This window comes from Lichenostomus cassidix, chromosome 1 (genome assembly GCF_008360975.1).
Source record: "Lichenostomus cassidix isolate B80296 chromosome 1, HeHo_3.0, whole genome shotgun sequence".
NCBI lineage: Eukaryota > Metazoa > Chordata > Aves > Passeriformes > Meliphagidae > Lichenostomus > Lichenostomus cassidix.
The window spans coordinates 15,018,127-15,031,977 of NC_139479.1; the positions used below are offsets into that span (position 1 = coordinate 15,018,127).

General features: G+C 39.5%; 1 protein-coding gene across 1 annotated transcript in view; it reads left to right on the plus strand.

Annotated features, from left to right (window-relative positions):
• PHKA2 (phosphorylase kinase regulatory subunit alpha 2) overlaps positions 1-13,851 on the plus strand; it is a 44,771-nt gene that overhangs the window by 10,174 nt on the left and 20,746 nt on the right. Inside the window, exons 7-17 of the mRNA XM_085051147.1 lie at positions 3-101; positions 409-555; positions 783-836; positions 1,371-1,493; positions 3,478-3,573; positions 4,970-5,077; positions 5,873-5,951; positions 7,360-7,494; positions 9,315-9,424; positions 11,746-11,890; positions 12,368-12,446. Coding sequence (XP_084907273.1) covers positions 3-101; positions 409-555; positions 783-836; positions 1,371-1,493; positions 3,478-3,573; positions 4,970-5,077; positions 5,873-5,951; positions 7,360-7,494; positions 9,315-9,424; positions 11,746-11,890; positions 12,368-12,446 — 1,175 coding nt within the window. The remainder of the gene's footprint in view (positions 1-2; positions 102-408; positions 556-782; positions 837-1,370; positions 1,494-3,477; positions 3,574-4,969; positions 5,078-5,872; positions 5,952-7,359; positions 7,495-9,314; positions 9,425-11,745; positions 11,891-12,367; positions 12,447-13,851) is intronic.

Genomic DNA, 13,851 nt, shown 5'->3' on the forward strand with positions numbered 1-13,851 from the left:
AGGCTGCTTTGGAAGCAATTGATGAACTAGATCTTTTTGGAGCTCATGGAGGACACAAATCAGTGATTCATGTTCTTCCTGATGAAGTAGAACACTGTCAGGTAGAAATTACTCTGCTCTTTCCTTTATGAGGGGAAAACCTAACACCCTCTCCCTTCTGTTTTTAAATGAAATGTTGATTAACTGAGCCAAGAATGCAATGTATTAAGGATGGCTTCAGGCTATGGAGCTCACCCTGCTTCTAGTAGATCATGAGAAACTAAGTGGTGTGAAGCATACTTATTCAGCTAAAAATAACTGTGTAGAGAGTTCTCTGTCAGTTTGCAAATAGTATAGTCTCATTTGTAGTCTCATTTTGAAGTAGGCAAATTGTTTTACATCCCTCTCTCCTGTTCTTGTTTTGCCCAGTCTATTCTGTACTCCATGTTGCCAAGAGCATCCACATCAAAGGAGATAGATGCTGGCCTTCTCTCTATTATTTCTTACCCAGCTTTTGCAGTGGAGGATCTAAACCTTGTTAATGTGACCAAGAGCGAAATCATATCCAAATTGCAGGTAAGGATTTCCTTTTTGTTTGTTTTCCAAAGAGAGAAACAGAACCTCTTTTTAAACCAAAAATCCTAATTAAACAAGGGTTGTCAGACTTGGTTCTTCTGTTTATGGAAGAGAGGGAGGAAAATCCCTAAGTGACCCCTAAAACTCAGCATATACTTTTATGCTGATGTTAGTCTGTGAGGAAGAAGAGTGTGTGAAATTTTTTATAATGTTGTCTGTTTTTACAGGGGCGCTATGGCTGCTGTCGCTTTCTCCGAGATGGTTACAAGACACCCAGAGAGGTACTTCTGATGTATGTTTTCAGTAGGCACATAAGAAAAACTTAATCTTCTTTACAGACATATTTTATTTACATGAAGGGGTGAAGTTCACCATCACTGCTAAGACATATTAGTGGATTTGGAGGTAATCCAGGTATCCACCCTGGGAAGGACAGATACTTGAGGGAGGCTAAGGGTTTGAAAACCAGTTGTTAAAGATAGAAATCGAACCATAATTCTGTAAGAAGTTAACCCTTAGATATGCTTATGGTACCTGAGATGAAATGGTGTCTCTGAAACATCCTGAAATATCTTCAAACTGAAGCAGAGCCAAGATCATTTGGGTGACACTTAGATTGTGAGATGAGGAAGGATTGATTTGTCTAGAGAACCATTAAATGAGTTTGAATGTGAAAAAGAAGTCAAGAGACTGCATGGAAACCATTTCTGGGGGGTTTCTTGGTTTTAATTTGTATAAAATAGGTTGTCATTGTGATTGGAATAGAAGTGACTAATTTAGTACTGTGACTAAATGAGTGTGGTTGAACTTTTTAGGATCCAAGCAGGCTGCACTATGATCCTGCTGAGCTCAAGCTCTTTGAGAATATTGAATGTGAATGGCCAGTATTCTGGACATACTTCCTAATTGATGGAATATTTAATGATGACAAAATCCAGGTGAGGAAAGAAGAAACTGCTTTCAAATTGCAAAACCATTTACCTGCAGTATTTTGTAACTTTTTTTTCCAAGTTTGTTTTGGGTATCATTTGGATATGCCATTAGCAGAGTGGAATAGTCTTCAGCCAGTTTCACCTTCTGTGGAGTTCATGGCATGGTAGAGGCAGCAGGGTTGTGCACACTGGGGCCTGCTTGCCCTCTCCCTGCTAGGTTGAGTGGCTCTGTTCGCTGGGGTGGTAAAAGTGGGCCAAACAGGGTTTATTTGCCTGGTTTTGTCTTATCACCAACCTTGATGCCCCTTTCACAATTACTTCAGGATGAGACAAGTTTCTTTTTCCCTGACCTCTCTGGCTTGGCTGCTGAGAACAAGATTCATATTACTTTCAGTCTTTTTGTACATTCAGAGAGATTTGGGGCTGGCTTATGTGGAGCAATTTCATTTTCACTAATTCGCTAAGTCACTTAATGCCATTACTGTGCCAGATATCCAGTGGTCAGTGGAACTAAATTGACTATATCCCTCCAAAGGTTATGGTGGCATCTGGCAAGTGTTGGTGAGTTAAAGAGCAGCAAGTAGCCAGGACTGAATGTATTCATACCAGAGCTTCTGCAGATTGGTAGCTTGAAAGAAATTTAAAATATATGTGATTTAAAATTGCCTAGTATGCAGAGGGATAGGAGATTACTAAACTCATTAAAAAATTGAAATGTCATATCAGAAACAATTCAGAACATTTCAGACCAAAAAGCACTCTTTCTGTATCAGATGTTGTAAATCAAGTCACTTACTGACACTATACATGTAAAATGTTTTCTTGAACACAGTAAAAATAGTCTGGTGAAGAAAGAAAGGGCATTATGTTGTGAGGGGGGAAAAGCAGAAAGTTTGCTGAAACTTCAGTCCTGCCAATAAAATACCACTTCGTGAAGCAGTCTCTAATTAGATTATCTGGGACAATATGTACCTGTTTGTTTTTATGGTGTGCAGATGGACTGTTCCAGGTCACGGTCAGGGCAATTGTTCCCAGCTTCCACTGTTCAAACATAGCTGAATGAATCACTGAGACACTCAGGTGAGTGCCTAGTGTTCCCTAATTACTGCTGCAAACAAATGGTTGCAATGGCAGCAGTTTTTAGAAAAATAAGCACCCTGAGGACTCAAAAAGAGTGGAGAAGGACAGGATACTGAAAATGTCAGTGTACCATAATGTGAACCTGTGGGTACCTCACTTTGAGTGATCCATTGTACTCTGGAATAGCAGAAATAGGATTTCAAAGGCAGGTGCTGGTAGTGCTTGAGAAGTTTCCCTCTAAGTAAAAACTTGGAATGGATAGTTAATAAATGGAACAAAGTAAGGAATCTGGTAAAAAGAAAATGTATTACATGTTCTTATCAGTTTGCTATTCCTGTTTGTAATATGTTGTCTAACAACTCAAGAAGAAGAGGATTTGCTGTTCAGTGAACTTAGATACTTTTAAACAGTTTAAATCTATTTTAAGCTTACCTTGTGACACATTTTTAATCATATCAGTTAAGATTTCCCAAGCTGATTTCCCAATCCTGCAAAGCACAATTTGGTAAGTCACAGACAAATGTGCATGGCATACAGCTAACATTATTCACACATCTTACACTCTGACAGATACTGACAGTCTGATATCCATGTTGCTGTGCTGTTATCCATGGAAAATTCCATGCAGTGACTTCTCAGTAGGAATACATTAGGAGTTTTGTACTGCAGCAGTGTGTTACAGATTGAAGACAAGTGTTCATGTTTCTGATAATACTGAGATGCTGGAACAGTCTCTGATAATTTGAACCCTGTTCTTCCATGAGCAAGTCATGATTCCTCCACCCTTTTTTTCTCTTTTAAATACATGAACTTTCAGCAGAAAAGTACTGTTCGAAAGTACTTTAACTTTAGTGTTTTAGTTTTGCTGCCTGTAATGTGAATTCTCACTTTCTGTTAAAAATATTTACAGGTACAAGAGTACAGAGAGGCTCTGGAAGGAATACTTATTAGAGAGAAGAATGGATTAGTGCTAATGCCTGAACTGTATGCAGTCCCTCCAGAAAAGGTATTGTGAAAATGCAGCATTCACTTCAGTATGCTGAAGTAGAGATAGCAATAGGAATGTCTGTTTTACAGTTTTCCTGTATCTGGTAAATCTAAACCAACAATAAAAAAGACTAAAAAATAAAAGCAAGTTATTTTAAAAAGTAAGAACCTTCTTACAGCTCCTGCTGAGAATTGTAAACTTTAGGCTTCCAAATGGTCACAATTTTTACTTGCAAATTCAAGTGTTTGTGGAAATACTATGGCAGGTCTAAAATTTTACATCCTTGGAGCAAGACTTACATTTAAGAAATGTTGATACTGACTTAGGAACTGAAGCTCAAAGAAGAAATAAAGCATGGACTGTCCTGCCTGTCTAGTTGATTGATTGATTGATTGTGCTGCCCTTTTCCAGAGCATGTATGGGAGAAAGGCTTCAATTGGATTAGGGTTTGGGCTGGGATTTTTGTTTGGGTATTTTCTTTTCCCCCATCTTTGCTGTTACTGTTTATCTCATTCTCCCCTTATGACAGAGAAATTCAGATGAGCTTATGTGCTCTTCCATGCTATTTGCCTTTGTATCCCTCCCTGCCAACTTCTTCTCCCACTCCAGACTTCTCAGCCCTCACTCACTAAGGGTGTGGAGCCTCCTGGGTTGGTCTGAGTTGCTCAGCCGACAGCTGATGTCTTGCTCGCAGATCTGAGGTGGAAACTGAATTGCCTTCCTAGTGGGAACAAGCGTGTAAGAGTCCAGAGCCTTCTTGTGAATTTTGATATGATGATAATGATCTGACAAACATGCCACATAAACAGGGTAGATTTTGTCTGTCTGTTAAAAAAATATGAAATGGCTGCCTGAAGATGTAATCTGGGAAGGTTTTTGCCCTGCCCTCAACAGATCTGTATACTGAAAAAGTAAGGCAGTTTTTCTAAATTAGTAAGTCTGCTTTTAATTTTTCCATTGACCATCTTTGCTAACCCAGGAAAGATGGAATAGCCTTAATACTGGAGAGCACCTTTGCTTCATAAAGCTGGGTAGACATGAGTAAAGTTAAAGAGTCATCTTGGAAGGGGTTGGAAAGCAGACACCCAGTTACCTGTGAGCAGCCCAGAGGGAAGGCAGCAAAGGCATGGTGAGGAGAAAGTGGAAGAGCTAATACCAAAGCTAGAATTGCATGCAGAGTCCCCATTCATCCTCCAGCTTTGAAGGGTGGGAAGAGATACAAAAAGGAAGTATAGTTGTTGTTGTTGTGCCAGAAAATGTGTAATATTAAAAGTGAAACAGAGACATTTCTATGTCAGTAATAAAGGCAGGCTAGAAAGGGTTGATGTTAGACTGTATGTCTGCAAATACTTGTGTTATTGATTGTTCTTCACAACTTCAGGGTAATTTTTCTTGCTTATGTATTTGTTTCCAGGTGGATGAGGAGTATGAAAATCCTCACTCAGTGGATCGTGTCCCAATGGGAAAGTTGCCACATCTTTGGGGCCAATCATTGTATGTCCTGAGCTGCCTGTTAGCAGAGGTAACTGTTTCTTGCATAGATAAACTTGTATTTCTTTTTCTTTGAGATGGCTTGGGCTTTAAGTGCAGTTTGGTTGACAGGTAGGGAACAATGTGTTTTCCAGTAGAAAAGGCTGACTCTGAGCTTTCGGGAACTTTTTTCTGGTTTTTTCTTTGGTTTGGTTTGGTTTTGTTGTTGGTTTTTGTGTGTGCGTGGTGTTGGTTTTTTTGGTTGGTTGGTTTTTTTAGTTACTTAGTTTATTTCTTCTGTTTGGGGTTTTTTAGGTATAGATATGCAATTTTCTGTTTCTAATCAAGCTGAGTAAGTTGTCAGATGATCTGGATATATGATGGGAATAGAGGGGTATGCTCAGGCTGACTTGGCTGTTCCAGAGCCAGGATTCTGTGCTGTTTCAGCTCCAGTAGGCTATTCTTGCTCTATGGCATGATGTGTCTACTAGTCAGACACGTTAAAGGCAGACTAGTTAAAGGAAGCACAGAATATTTCTGTGGAGCTACAAAAAAAAAAAAAAAAATCACTTGCCTGGTGAAATTATGCCAGTTACTGTAACTCTGAAATAGGAAATCTGAATGTGTAGATTGTATCAGTCAGAACCATTTTCTTGTTGTTCCAAAAAATGTTGCAGCCACTGTTTTTATTCAATGTACTACTTGGTGGACAGGGTAGATAAACCAAGCTTTAAATCCTGCTGTCCTGAAAAAAAATGAAAATTCGTAAGGATTTATTCTATATGTCAGAAGCCTCTTGCTTAAAGTCTGTTTATTTCCTTACTTTTTTATTTTGCATTTGTTCTAGGGATTTCTTGCTGCAGGTGAAATTGATCCCTTGAACAGAAGATTTTCCACTGGATTTAAACCTGATGTTGTGGTACAAGGTGAGGGAGTTTTGTGAATATTCTGAGTGAATTGAATTGTGTGGTGGCAAAGTCCCTGTGTACAGGAGAGATGAAAGATGTGTTTAAAAATAATGTGGATTTTTTTGTATGGGACATAGGTTCTTTGATGACACTGTGAAAAGGAAAAGGGGGTTTTTTGCCTAGCTGCCTTCTTTCAGGTTTAACACACTTAAAAAAAAATTGATAAAATTTTAAGAGTTGTCAGGAATTGAAGAGTGACAAACTTAATCTTGCAGTGAAAAGGAAAATCTTGACAGCTTTTAGAAAGAAGAAGCAGAACCTGCAGAAGATGGATCAGATTAATTAGGTTTCTTGCAGCCACTTTTCAGAGGAACCAGAGAGCACTGAGTGGGGAGGATCCCTGCACACAGAGGTGAGGCAGCCAGACTTGCCAGCTTTTGGCTGCTGTAGGGAGTGGCCTCTTTAGTTTGTGCAAGAGCAGCCAAAACCAGAAAATTAAGTAGAGAGCAAACACCAGCAGATCAGGTCTTAAAGACTTCTCCAGGGCTTGGACTGCTCTGAAAGAGCAAGCAGCTCATTTATCAGAAGCAGCCTTTGTCAGTGATCCTGTGACCTGGACTGGTGCTTGTTTACCCCTGGCTGGAGTCTCATGGGGTAGTGTTTCATTATTCTGAAGTGCTTAATTTCCAGTAGAAATAGAAATGCTTGCTTGTTTTTAGCATTCTTTGACAAGTATTCACAATACAAAGAAGAACATTGCATTATTAGTCCCAAACCAGTAAGCCACTTATTATGGGCAAAACCTCAAGTGGGACAAGAGATGGGTTGTAAATTGCTCTGATTTGGGAAATTTTCTTTTCTTCCTACCTCTGCCATTTTATGGCCTCCAACACATTTATTGCTACACAAGTGACATCTTCTGTTCCCCAGTGATTTGGCTGCAGTGTTATAGTGTGCTGTGTTAAAATAACAAAGATTTGTGAGTCATGTTTCCCCTTGTTCTGTGGGGGAAAAGCCCTGTCTTCTAAAAGAGACTGTGTGGCGCTAGTACCAAGCTAGTGGTACTGAAAGAAATCAGAAAAAACTGATAAAGTCCCCAAGCACCTGGTTTACCCTCAGCAGGTCTGACCCTGCTTTGAGCAGGCAGTTTGAGTAGAGACCTCAGGAGGACCCTTCTGACTTGAATGACCCTGTGGTCCAAAGTGGACAGGACTGTCAAGAAATACTGTGAAACAGAGAATCAAAGTCTGTCAGATGCCCTCTGCAATCCCTTTGGATTTCATGAATACATAAATCGAGAAAAAAGTGAGGCCTTTGTGCCTTTTTAGTTAACTAAATGCATTTGTTGAGAGGTGGTAGTAGACACAGTCATTTAAAAAGAGTAAAACATTTGTTTATACTTGTGTTTTTGCTTTTTGTTGTGCAGTAACTGTTTTGGCAGAGTCTAATCAAATCAAGAATCTCTTGCAAGACCGTGGAATCAATGTTCAGAGCATTGCTGATATTCATCCACTCAGAGTGCAGCCAGCTCGCATCCTCAGCAACCTCTACACCATGCTGGGTAAGTATTTCAACATGAAAGCCTCTCCACTGCCAGGCAAGGTGTGTTTTTAAGAAGCTTAATGGGCTTAGAACTTCTGTCTTTAATAAGGGACTTAAACAGAAAAAAAATTGCCTCATTCAAAATGGTGGTGAAGATAAAAGTTTCCCTGTGCCCTTGGAGGCAAGACAAAAACTGATTCTTCTTTTGTCCTCCAGAAACTACTTCCACAGAGAAAACTGGTTTTAGAAAAAATGCCTGGAAAACACAGAAGAAAAAAAATAAAATATTTTCCTTTGAGAAGTCAGAGTATTTCTCTTTTAAGTCTGGAAACTGGGCAGCATGATTTTTATACTTCCCAGCAGGCAGTCTGGGAAGTTTTCTGCTCCAAATCAAGGAAGCTGCTCTGCTATCAGAGCATCTTTGGGCTGTCAGGTTCTTGCTAAAGTTCCTTCCAACCCTGAGCTAAGTTGAATTGCTGAAGCTCTCTGTCTCTGTTGCGAACCCAGAAGCCCTTAGGGCTTTTCTAAACACAGGACTTGAAATACATTCCAGTTCCTCAGCAGTGGTGCTCAGGTCCTGTTTTCCTCAGAGCCTGAATTGGTTTAAATCAATGCCCCAAAGCTCTGACTGGTTCCACTTGTTAAGTCTTTTCATAACTGGTTCTTGATAATCTTTACTGCAATTATTTGGGTCTTGGTGGAAAGTTTGTTACATGTATTCCTAATTTAGCTTTACTTCTTCAGGCATGCCAGTAACTCATGACTCAAAACTCTGGATACTGCTATAAAGTAAAATTGAGATGGGGTTACTCAGCACTGGTAAATTCCTTTGCTGTGTAGACAAGGGGAGCTGTATTCTGCTCCTCTATCAGTCTGGAGCATGTTCCCATGACAATTTCCCATTACAGATAATGCTAAGGCTGCTCATGGGGTGAATATTTTTTTGTCGTTGCAGTGGTTTTTTGTTTGTAGGGGTTGTTTTTTTTGTTTTAACGGGGAGCTTTTTTTTGCAAGTATCCATAGTAATGTGGTCTTCAAAGAAGTTCTGCCCTTTACACAAAGAAAGGAAATTGTATATGTTGCATTTGGGAAAGAATCTGGCTCTTCATCTCAAAGAAAATGAAACATTTGCAGGGCTTTGCTGAAGTTTACATTTATTCTATGATAATTCATAATAGCTTTCTTTCACTAGTGGGGGCGTGTGAGCAGGATTATTTGACACATTGATACATTGTTTTTAACAGTGACTTCTTTGGGATTGTTCACAGTAGTATTTTTTCAGGCACGTGGTTGTTCGGTTCATATTCCTTGTCAGAAAGATTCAAGTCAGCTTGTGGTGCTGGTGCAAAGGTTGGAGTGTGGATCATTTGCTAATAAGCTCTACTGAGAAAAGTGGAGTTTATTAAAGTCTAATGCGAATCTGTTGTTGTTTTTGGATGTACTTTGCATGTTGATTTAGCTTTCAGGCATGAGTTTTCAAGGTCCTGCGTTTGAGAACGCCGCAATTTCTGTGCTATGTTGATGGCCTTGGTTTTGTAATATCACATCTCTTGTCCTTCTTGGTGGGGAAGCTTTGAGTGCTGTGCAATTATCATAATTATAAGACAAAATCCATGGTCGATGAAGCCAAAATTTGAATTTTTTGATCAGGCCTTTGAAGGACTCTGGTATTACATTGGTGCTTGCTCCAAAACCAACCAGTCTGTAGCGTCGCGCTCTGTTACCTGTCTTCTGCCTTACTGGTATTAGTGAAGCAGATTTTCCTGTCTAAAACGGTTATTTTGGAAAACTACACTCAATAGGTTAGCTAAGATTCTTCTCTTTCTGTTTTCTTCCTAGGCCGGAATAAGAACATGAGATTAAGTGGCCGGCCACACCGACACATTGGAGTGTTGGGCACCTCCAAGCTCTATGTGATAAGAAATCAAATATTTGCTTTTACCCCTCAGGTAAGCATGTAAAGCTGGCAGGAAAATCACTCCTTAATGGTGAATCATTACTGAAGCATTCTGCTTTTCCCTGTTGTCATTTTACTTTAGGTAGAATAGGGCTGACACAGCAGATGTGCTTTACTTTGTAGGGTTTTTAAGAACATGGGATGATCAGCATGGTTGAACTGCAGATAAATCTCTCTTCTGTCATACAGAGTCTGGTTTCTTTAGCTTCTGGCTTAGGAGAGCACAGCCAATCAATAGTACAAAGTTGTTACTGATCTCTGCCCACAGCAACATTCTAGTTAATGAAATTGTTTCTGCAGAAAGAGATCACTTAATATATCTTTCTGGTGATTGCTTTGATGAAAAATTTAGAATCATGTAAGTGTGCCAAATAGTGTAACCCCTAGGAGGTGAAGGTGTGATCTCTTCGCTACATTGTTGAAAGGATGAACAGTGCTGAGAAATGGATGCTCTTTGTTTTCTCTTTAGTGTGTTTTTCCTATGTTCTAAATAGATGTTTGACTAATAAAGTTTTTAAAGTCTGTCTGATGGCATTGAGTGGACTCTGTAGAAGGCTTCTGTATAATGGTTCATAATGCACAAACAAATCAGATTTATTGCAAAAAATGTAGACCCTTTTTCATTGTTCACCATGTCAGTTGATCACAAGCAGCTTTATAAGGTTATTTGTTGTGGTACTTTTCTGTACCAATTTTCAAATACTTTTGCAAATAAGGGAAAACTTCTTTAGAGATGTGATTTTTTTTTTTTTTTTTTTTTCCAAAATACCTCCTATTTCACATCTTGCTATGTAAGTAGGACCCAGTATTCTGGGTAAAATCTTGTGATGTATCAAATAAGGACATACTTACTAGCGTATTCCAAAATGGCATTTATCTTTATAATAGCTATACAGGGGCAGTTCCTGCTTATTCCATGTTTTAGTAAAACTTCCATAACATTTTCCATTGTACTTTGTAGCCAGACACTTCCCTTAACTTTTTTTTTTTGAGGTGGATGGAGTTAATGTTTAATGTCACCTTTCTAAGGTTAGCAGTTAAATCATCTTGTTGATCTTGACTAGTGTCCACAAATTTTGTGGGTTTGTCTTTTGTATTTCATTCCCTTTTCTAGTGAAAACATTGATTGGGTATGGGGCAAAGGCTGACTTCATTCAGGTACAGTCATTTTGAAAAAAATTATTAATGACTACCTTTTGAGAACAATTTTAAAACTAGTTCTGCTTCCTCAGATGTTTTTGTTCAGTTCACTAGTGTGCAAATTGACAAAAGTTGTTAGGTGTCAGCCATGTTCTTATACTTATCATCTGATTGCTCCAAAGAAGCAAATTGGACTAATCTGCTGAGATTGTTTTTTGGCCATCTTACTTCCTCATTTTGTAATTATCTTAGCTGTCTCAAATTGGCTTTGTTTTTCTTTGCTTTCAGGCCCTGGAATTGGCTGGACATTTTAAATTGCTCTTCCCTTTTAAAGACACGCAATGTTTTTCCTGCTCTGGATTTCTGGGAAATGTTCTTCCTGAATTACCAAAGCTAATTGCCAGTCGCTCAGGGATTGTTTTGGCTAGTTCCTGATTCCTTCTGTGAAGAAATTTCTCTGGACTTTGTCAAGTTTAACTTACGTGTTCTTTACGCACTTACCCCTCCCCAAGGCTTACAGGCGTTCTAACTTTTGTTGTGGTTGCTTTGACATGCTTTCCATTATTTGTCCAGCTTCTTTGGTTCCACCTCCTGAAGTAGCCATAATAGTCTCTTACTGTGGTTCTTGGCTTTCAGCTGTAGTGGGAGCAGCACACTTTGCCATTGCACATTTCATGTACCTTTTTTCCTCAGTGATTGTCAGCTTTTCTGTATTCTGCTTGACTTTGGGATGGTTCCCAAGAGACATCTGATTGCTGGCTCCAGTCCCCAGTGTGCACTTAAGCCTGTTTATTGGTTTTGTTGCCATTGTTAGCTTTTTCTCCCACATTTAGAGTACGTGCATCTTCCAGATCACAGGTTAGTGTAACTGGTCATTGGGAAGATTCTGCTTCATGGAAGTGATTGCCTGTGTTTTGTTTAAATGGCTTACTTTGGTCAGTCTACAGGTGTAAGAAAATAGACTCTTGCACAAGAGTCTGTGCAGAAATGGACTCTTGCACAAGCATGGATTCTTTTTCACAGTCTCAGGCCTTGTTAGGTTAATTCAGGTGGTTTGTGTTGTGCTCAGGAGTAGCTTATATGGCTTTTGTGAATGATTAAAGGGAAGAAATAGAAAAAAAAAGAAGGAAAGCACTGACAAATACCCCTATGTTGTATTTTTCTCTTCTCTAGTTTACTGACCAGCATCACTTCTATCTGGCTCTAGACAATCAGATGATTGTGGAGATGCTCAAGACAGAGCTGGCTTACCTCACTTCTTGCTGGAGGATGACAGGGAGACCAACCTTGACATTTCCTATCACCCACACAATGCTTGGTATACTTAATTTTCTCTGTTTCAAGCAGAGTAGATTACTGCAGGGGAATAGGATGGACATTGGTTTGAGAGGAGACAGGTAGCAGGACTTGTAACATCAGAAGTACAGTTTAATTTTCTTGTGTCTGCTGAATTTGGGTGACATGGAAATATTTAATTTTGATTTTACTCTGCGTTTATATCCTTACATCACCCCATCATCTCCATGCTATTTCTGTCTAAAGAAATTTCATAGAAATCCCTTTGGAACTTGTCTTAAGTGGGTTGGTGTTTGTCTTTAGAACTTGTCTAAGGGTTGTGTTTTGTTTTCTTGTTTGTTTGGGATGTTTTAATAAGCTAGTATTGGTAGCAGTTGGGGGTTCTGTTTTAAATTTGTCTGATTTACATTGTAGACAGCACTCAGTAATTCACTGTATTTGGATGTGATAATTTAAGAATGAGTTGGTGAGCTTTGACTCTTCCATTATTCTTTTTCAGTTGATGATGGTACTGACATTCATCCAGCAGTTCTTGCCACAATAAGAAAATTAGAAGATGGTTATTTTGGAGGTGCAAGGTAATGTCAGAACCACCAAATTTTTATCTCCATGATTTTTTAAATTAAATGTTATAAAAGTCTTAGTTTTGGATTTGTGATAGTACATAAACCTTGCACTAGAATGCTGCAGAGAAGGAAATTTCAGCTTTTATTATTATGTGGCAATCAAATGGTAGCTGGACTTCAGATGCAGTGGAAGTGATCTGTCTCCCAAAAAGTGTGCCATCTCTGACTGCCATTAATGGATAAAGAAAGCTAATGTCAAATCTTTGGAAATATGACATATTTACTTTGGCTGGGCTTCTGTTACTAAAAAGCCATTTACTTTCACAGTTCTTGGACATGATTTAAACATTAATTACAAACTTGTGTGTTCCATTTATCTGTGTGTAAAATATGATGCCACAGTATCTCCCTATTGTCTTTCTACTTGCCCTCTCAATTAGTATCTTCCTTTGACAATCACATACTGTCATGGTTTAACTCCAGTCACCAGATCAGCACCCACATGGGCTCTCACCCACCCTCCTCTCAGTGGAATCAGGGAGAGAATTGGAAGAATACAAGTGAGAACACTCAAGATAAAGTGAATTGAGATAAAGACAGTTTAGTAAGTAAAGCAAAAACCACACATGCAAGCAAAGCACGATAGGAAATTCATTCACCGCTTCCCATGGGCAGGCAGGTATTCAGCCATCTTCAACAAAGCTGGCCTCCATCAAATGTAAGTCTGGCTTGGGAAGACAAACCCCTCTATCCCTGAACATCCTCCCCTTCCTCCTCCTTCTCCCAGCTTTATATGCTGAGCATGACACCCTGTGGTCAGCTGAGGTCAGCTGTCCAGCTGTGTCCCCTTCCAGCTCCTTGTGCACCCCTAGCCCCTACTGGTGGGGTGAGGTGGGAAGCAGAAAAGGCTGGGATGCTGTGTGAGCCCTGGTCAGCCATAACTAATACATCCCTGTGTTATCAGCACTATCCAAAGCACAGCTTTGGATACCATACCAGCTAATCTGGAGAAAATTCACTCTCTCCCAGCCAGAAACAGCACAGATGTGCTCTTTGGTTTTTAGCAGCCTCCAATTTTGTGAAAATACACTGCCATTCATGGGGCCTTCTCAGCCCCAACTTCTCATGCATTATCCTTGGAGCTCAGGTCTTTGTTCAGGGTCTCTCCATACTAATACACAGCACACTGCATCATTAGGCTTTGAGTTAGGCCTGTAGATGTTATGATAACACAGTTAAGATCAATTAGTACCTAGAGCAGTAAGTACCCAGCTGGAGCTGCAGCTGTTGTTTTCCATTTTTATTTTTCAGTGTCAGTTTCTGTGGCTTTGTAGTTACCAAAGGTGGATTCCACAGCACATTTCATAGATTTTGGAGTTGTTGAAAGCTCAGTGAGCATTAATCAGTATCACAGTGG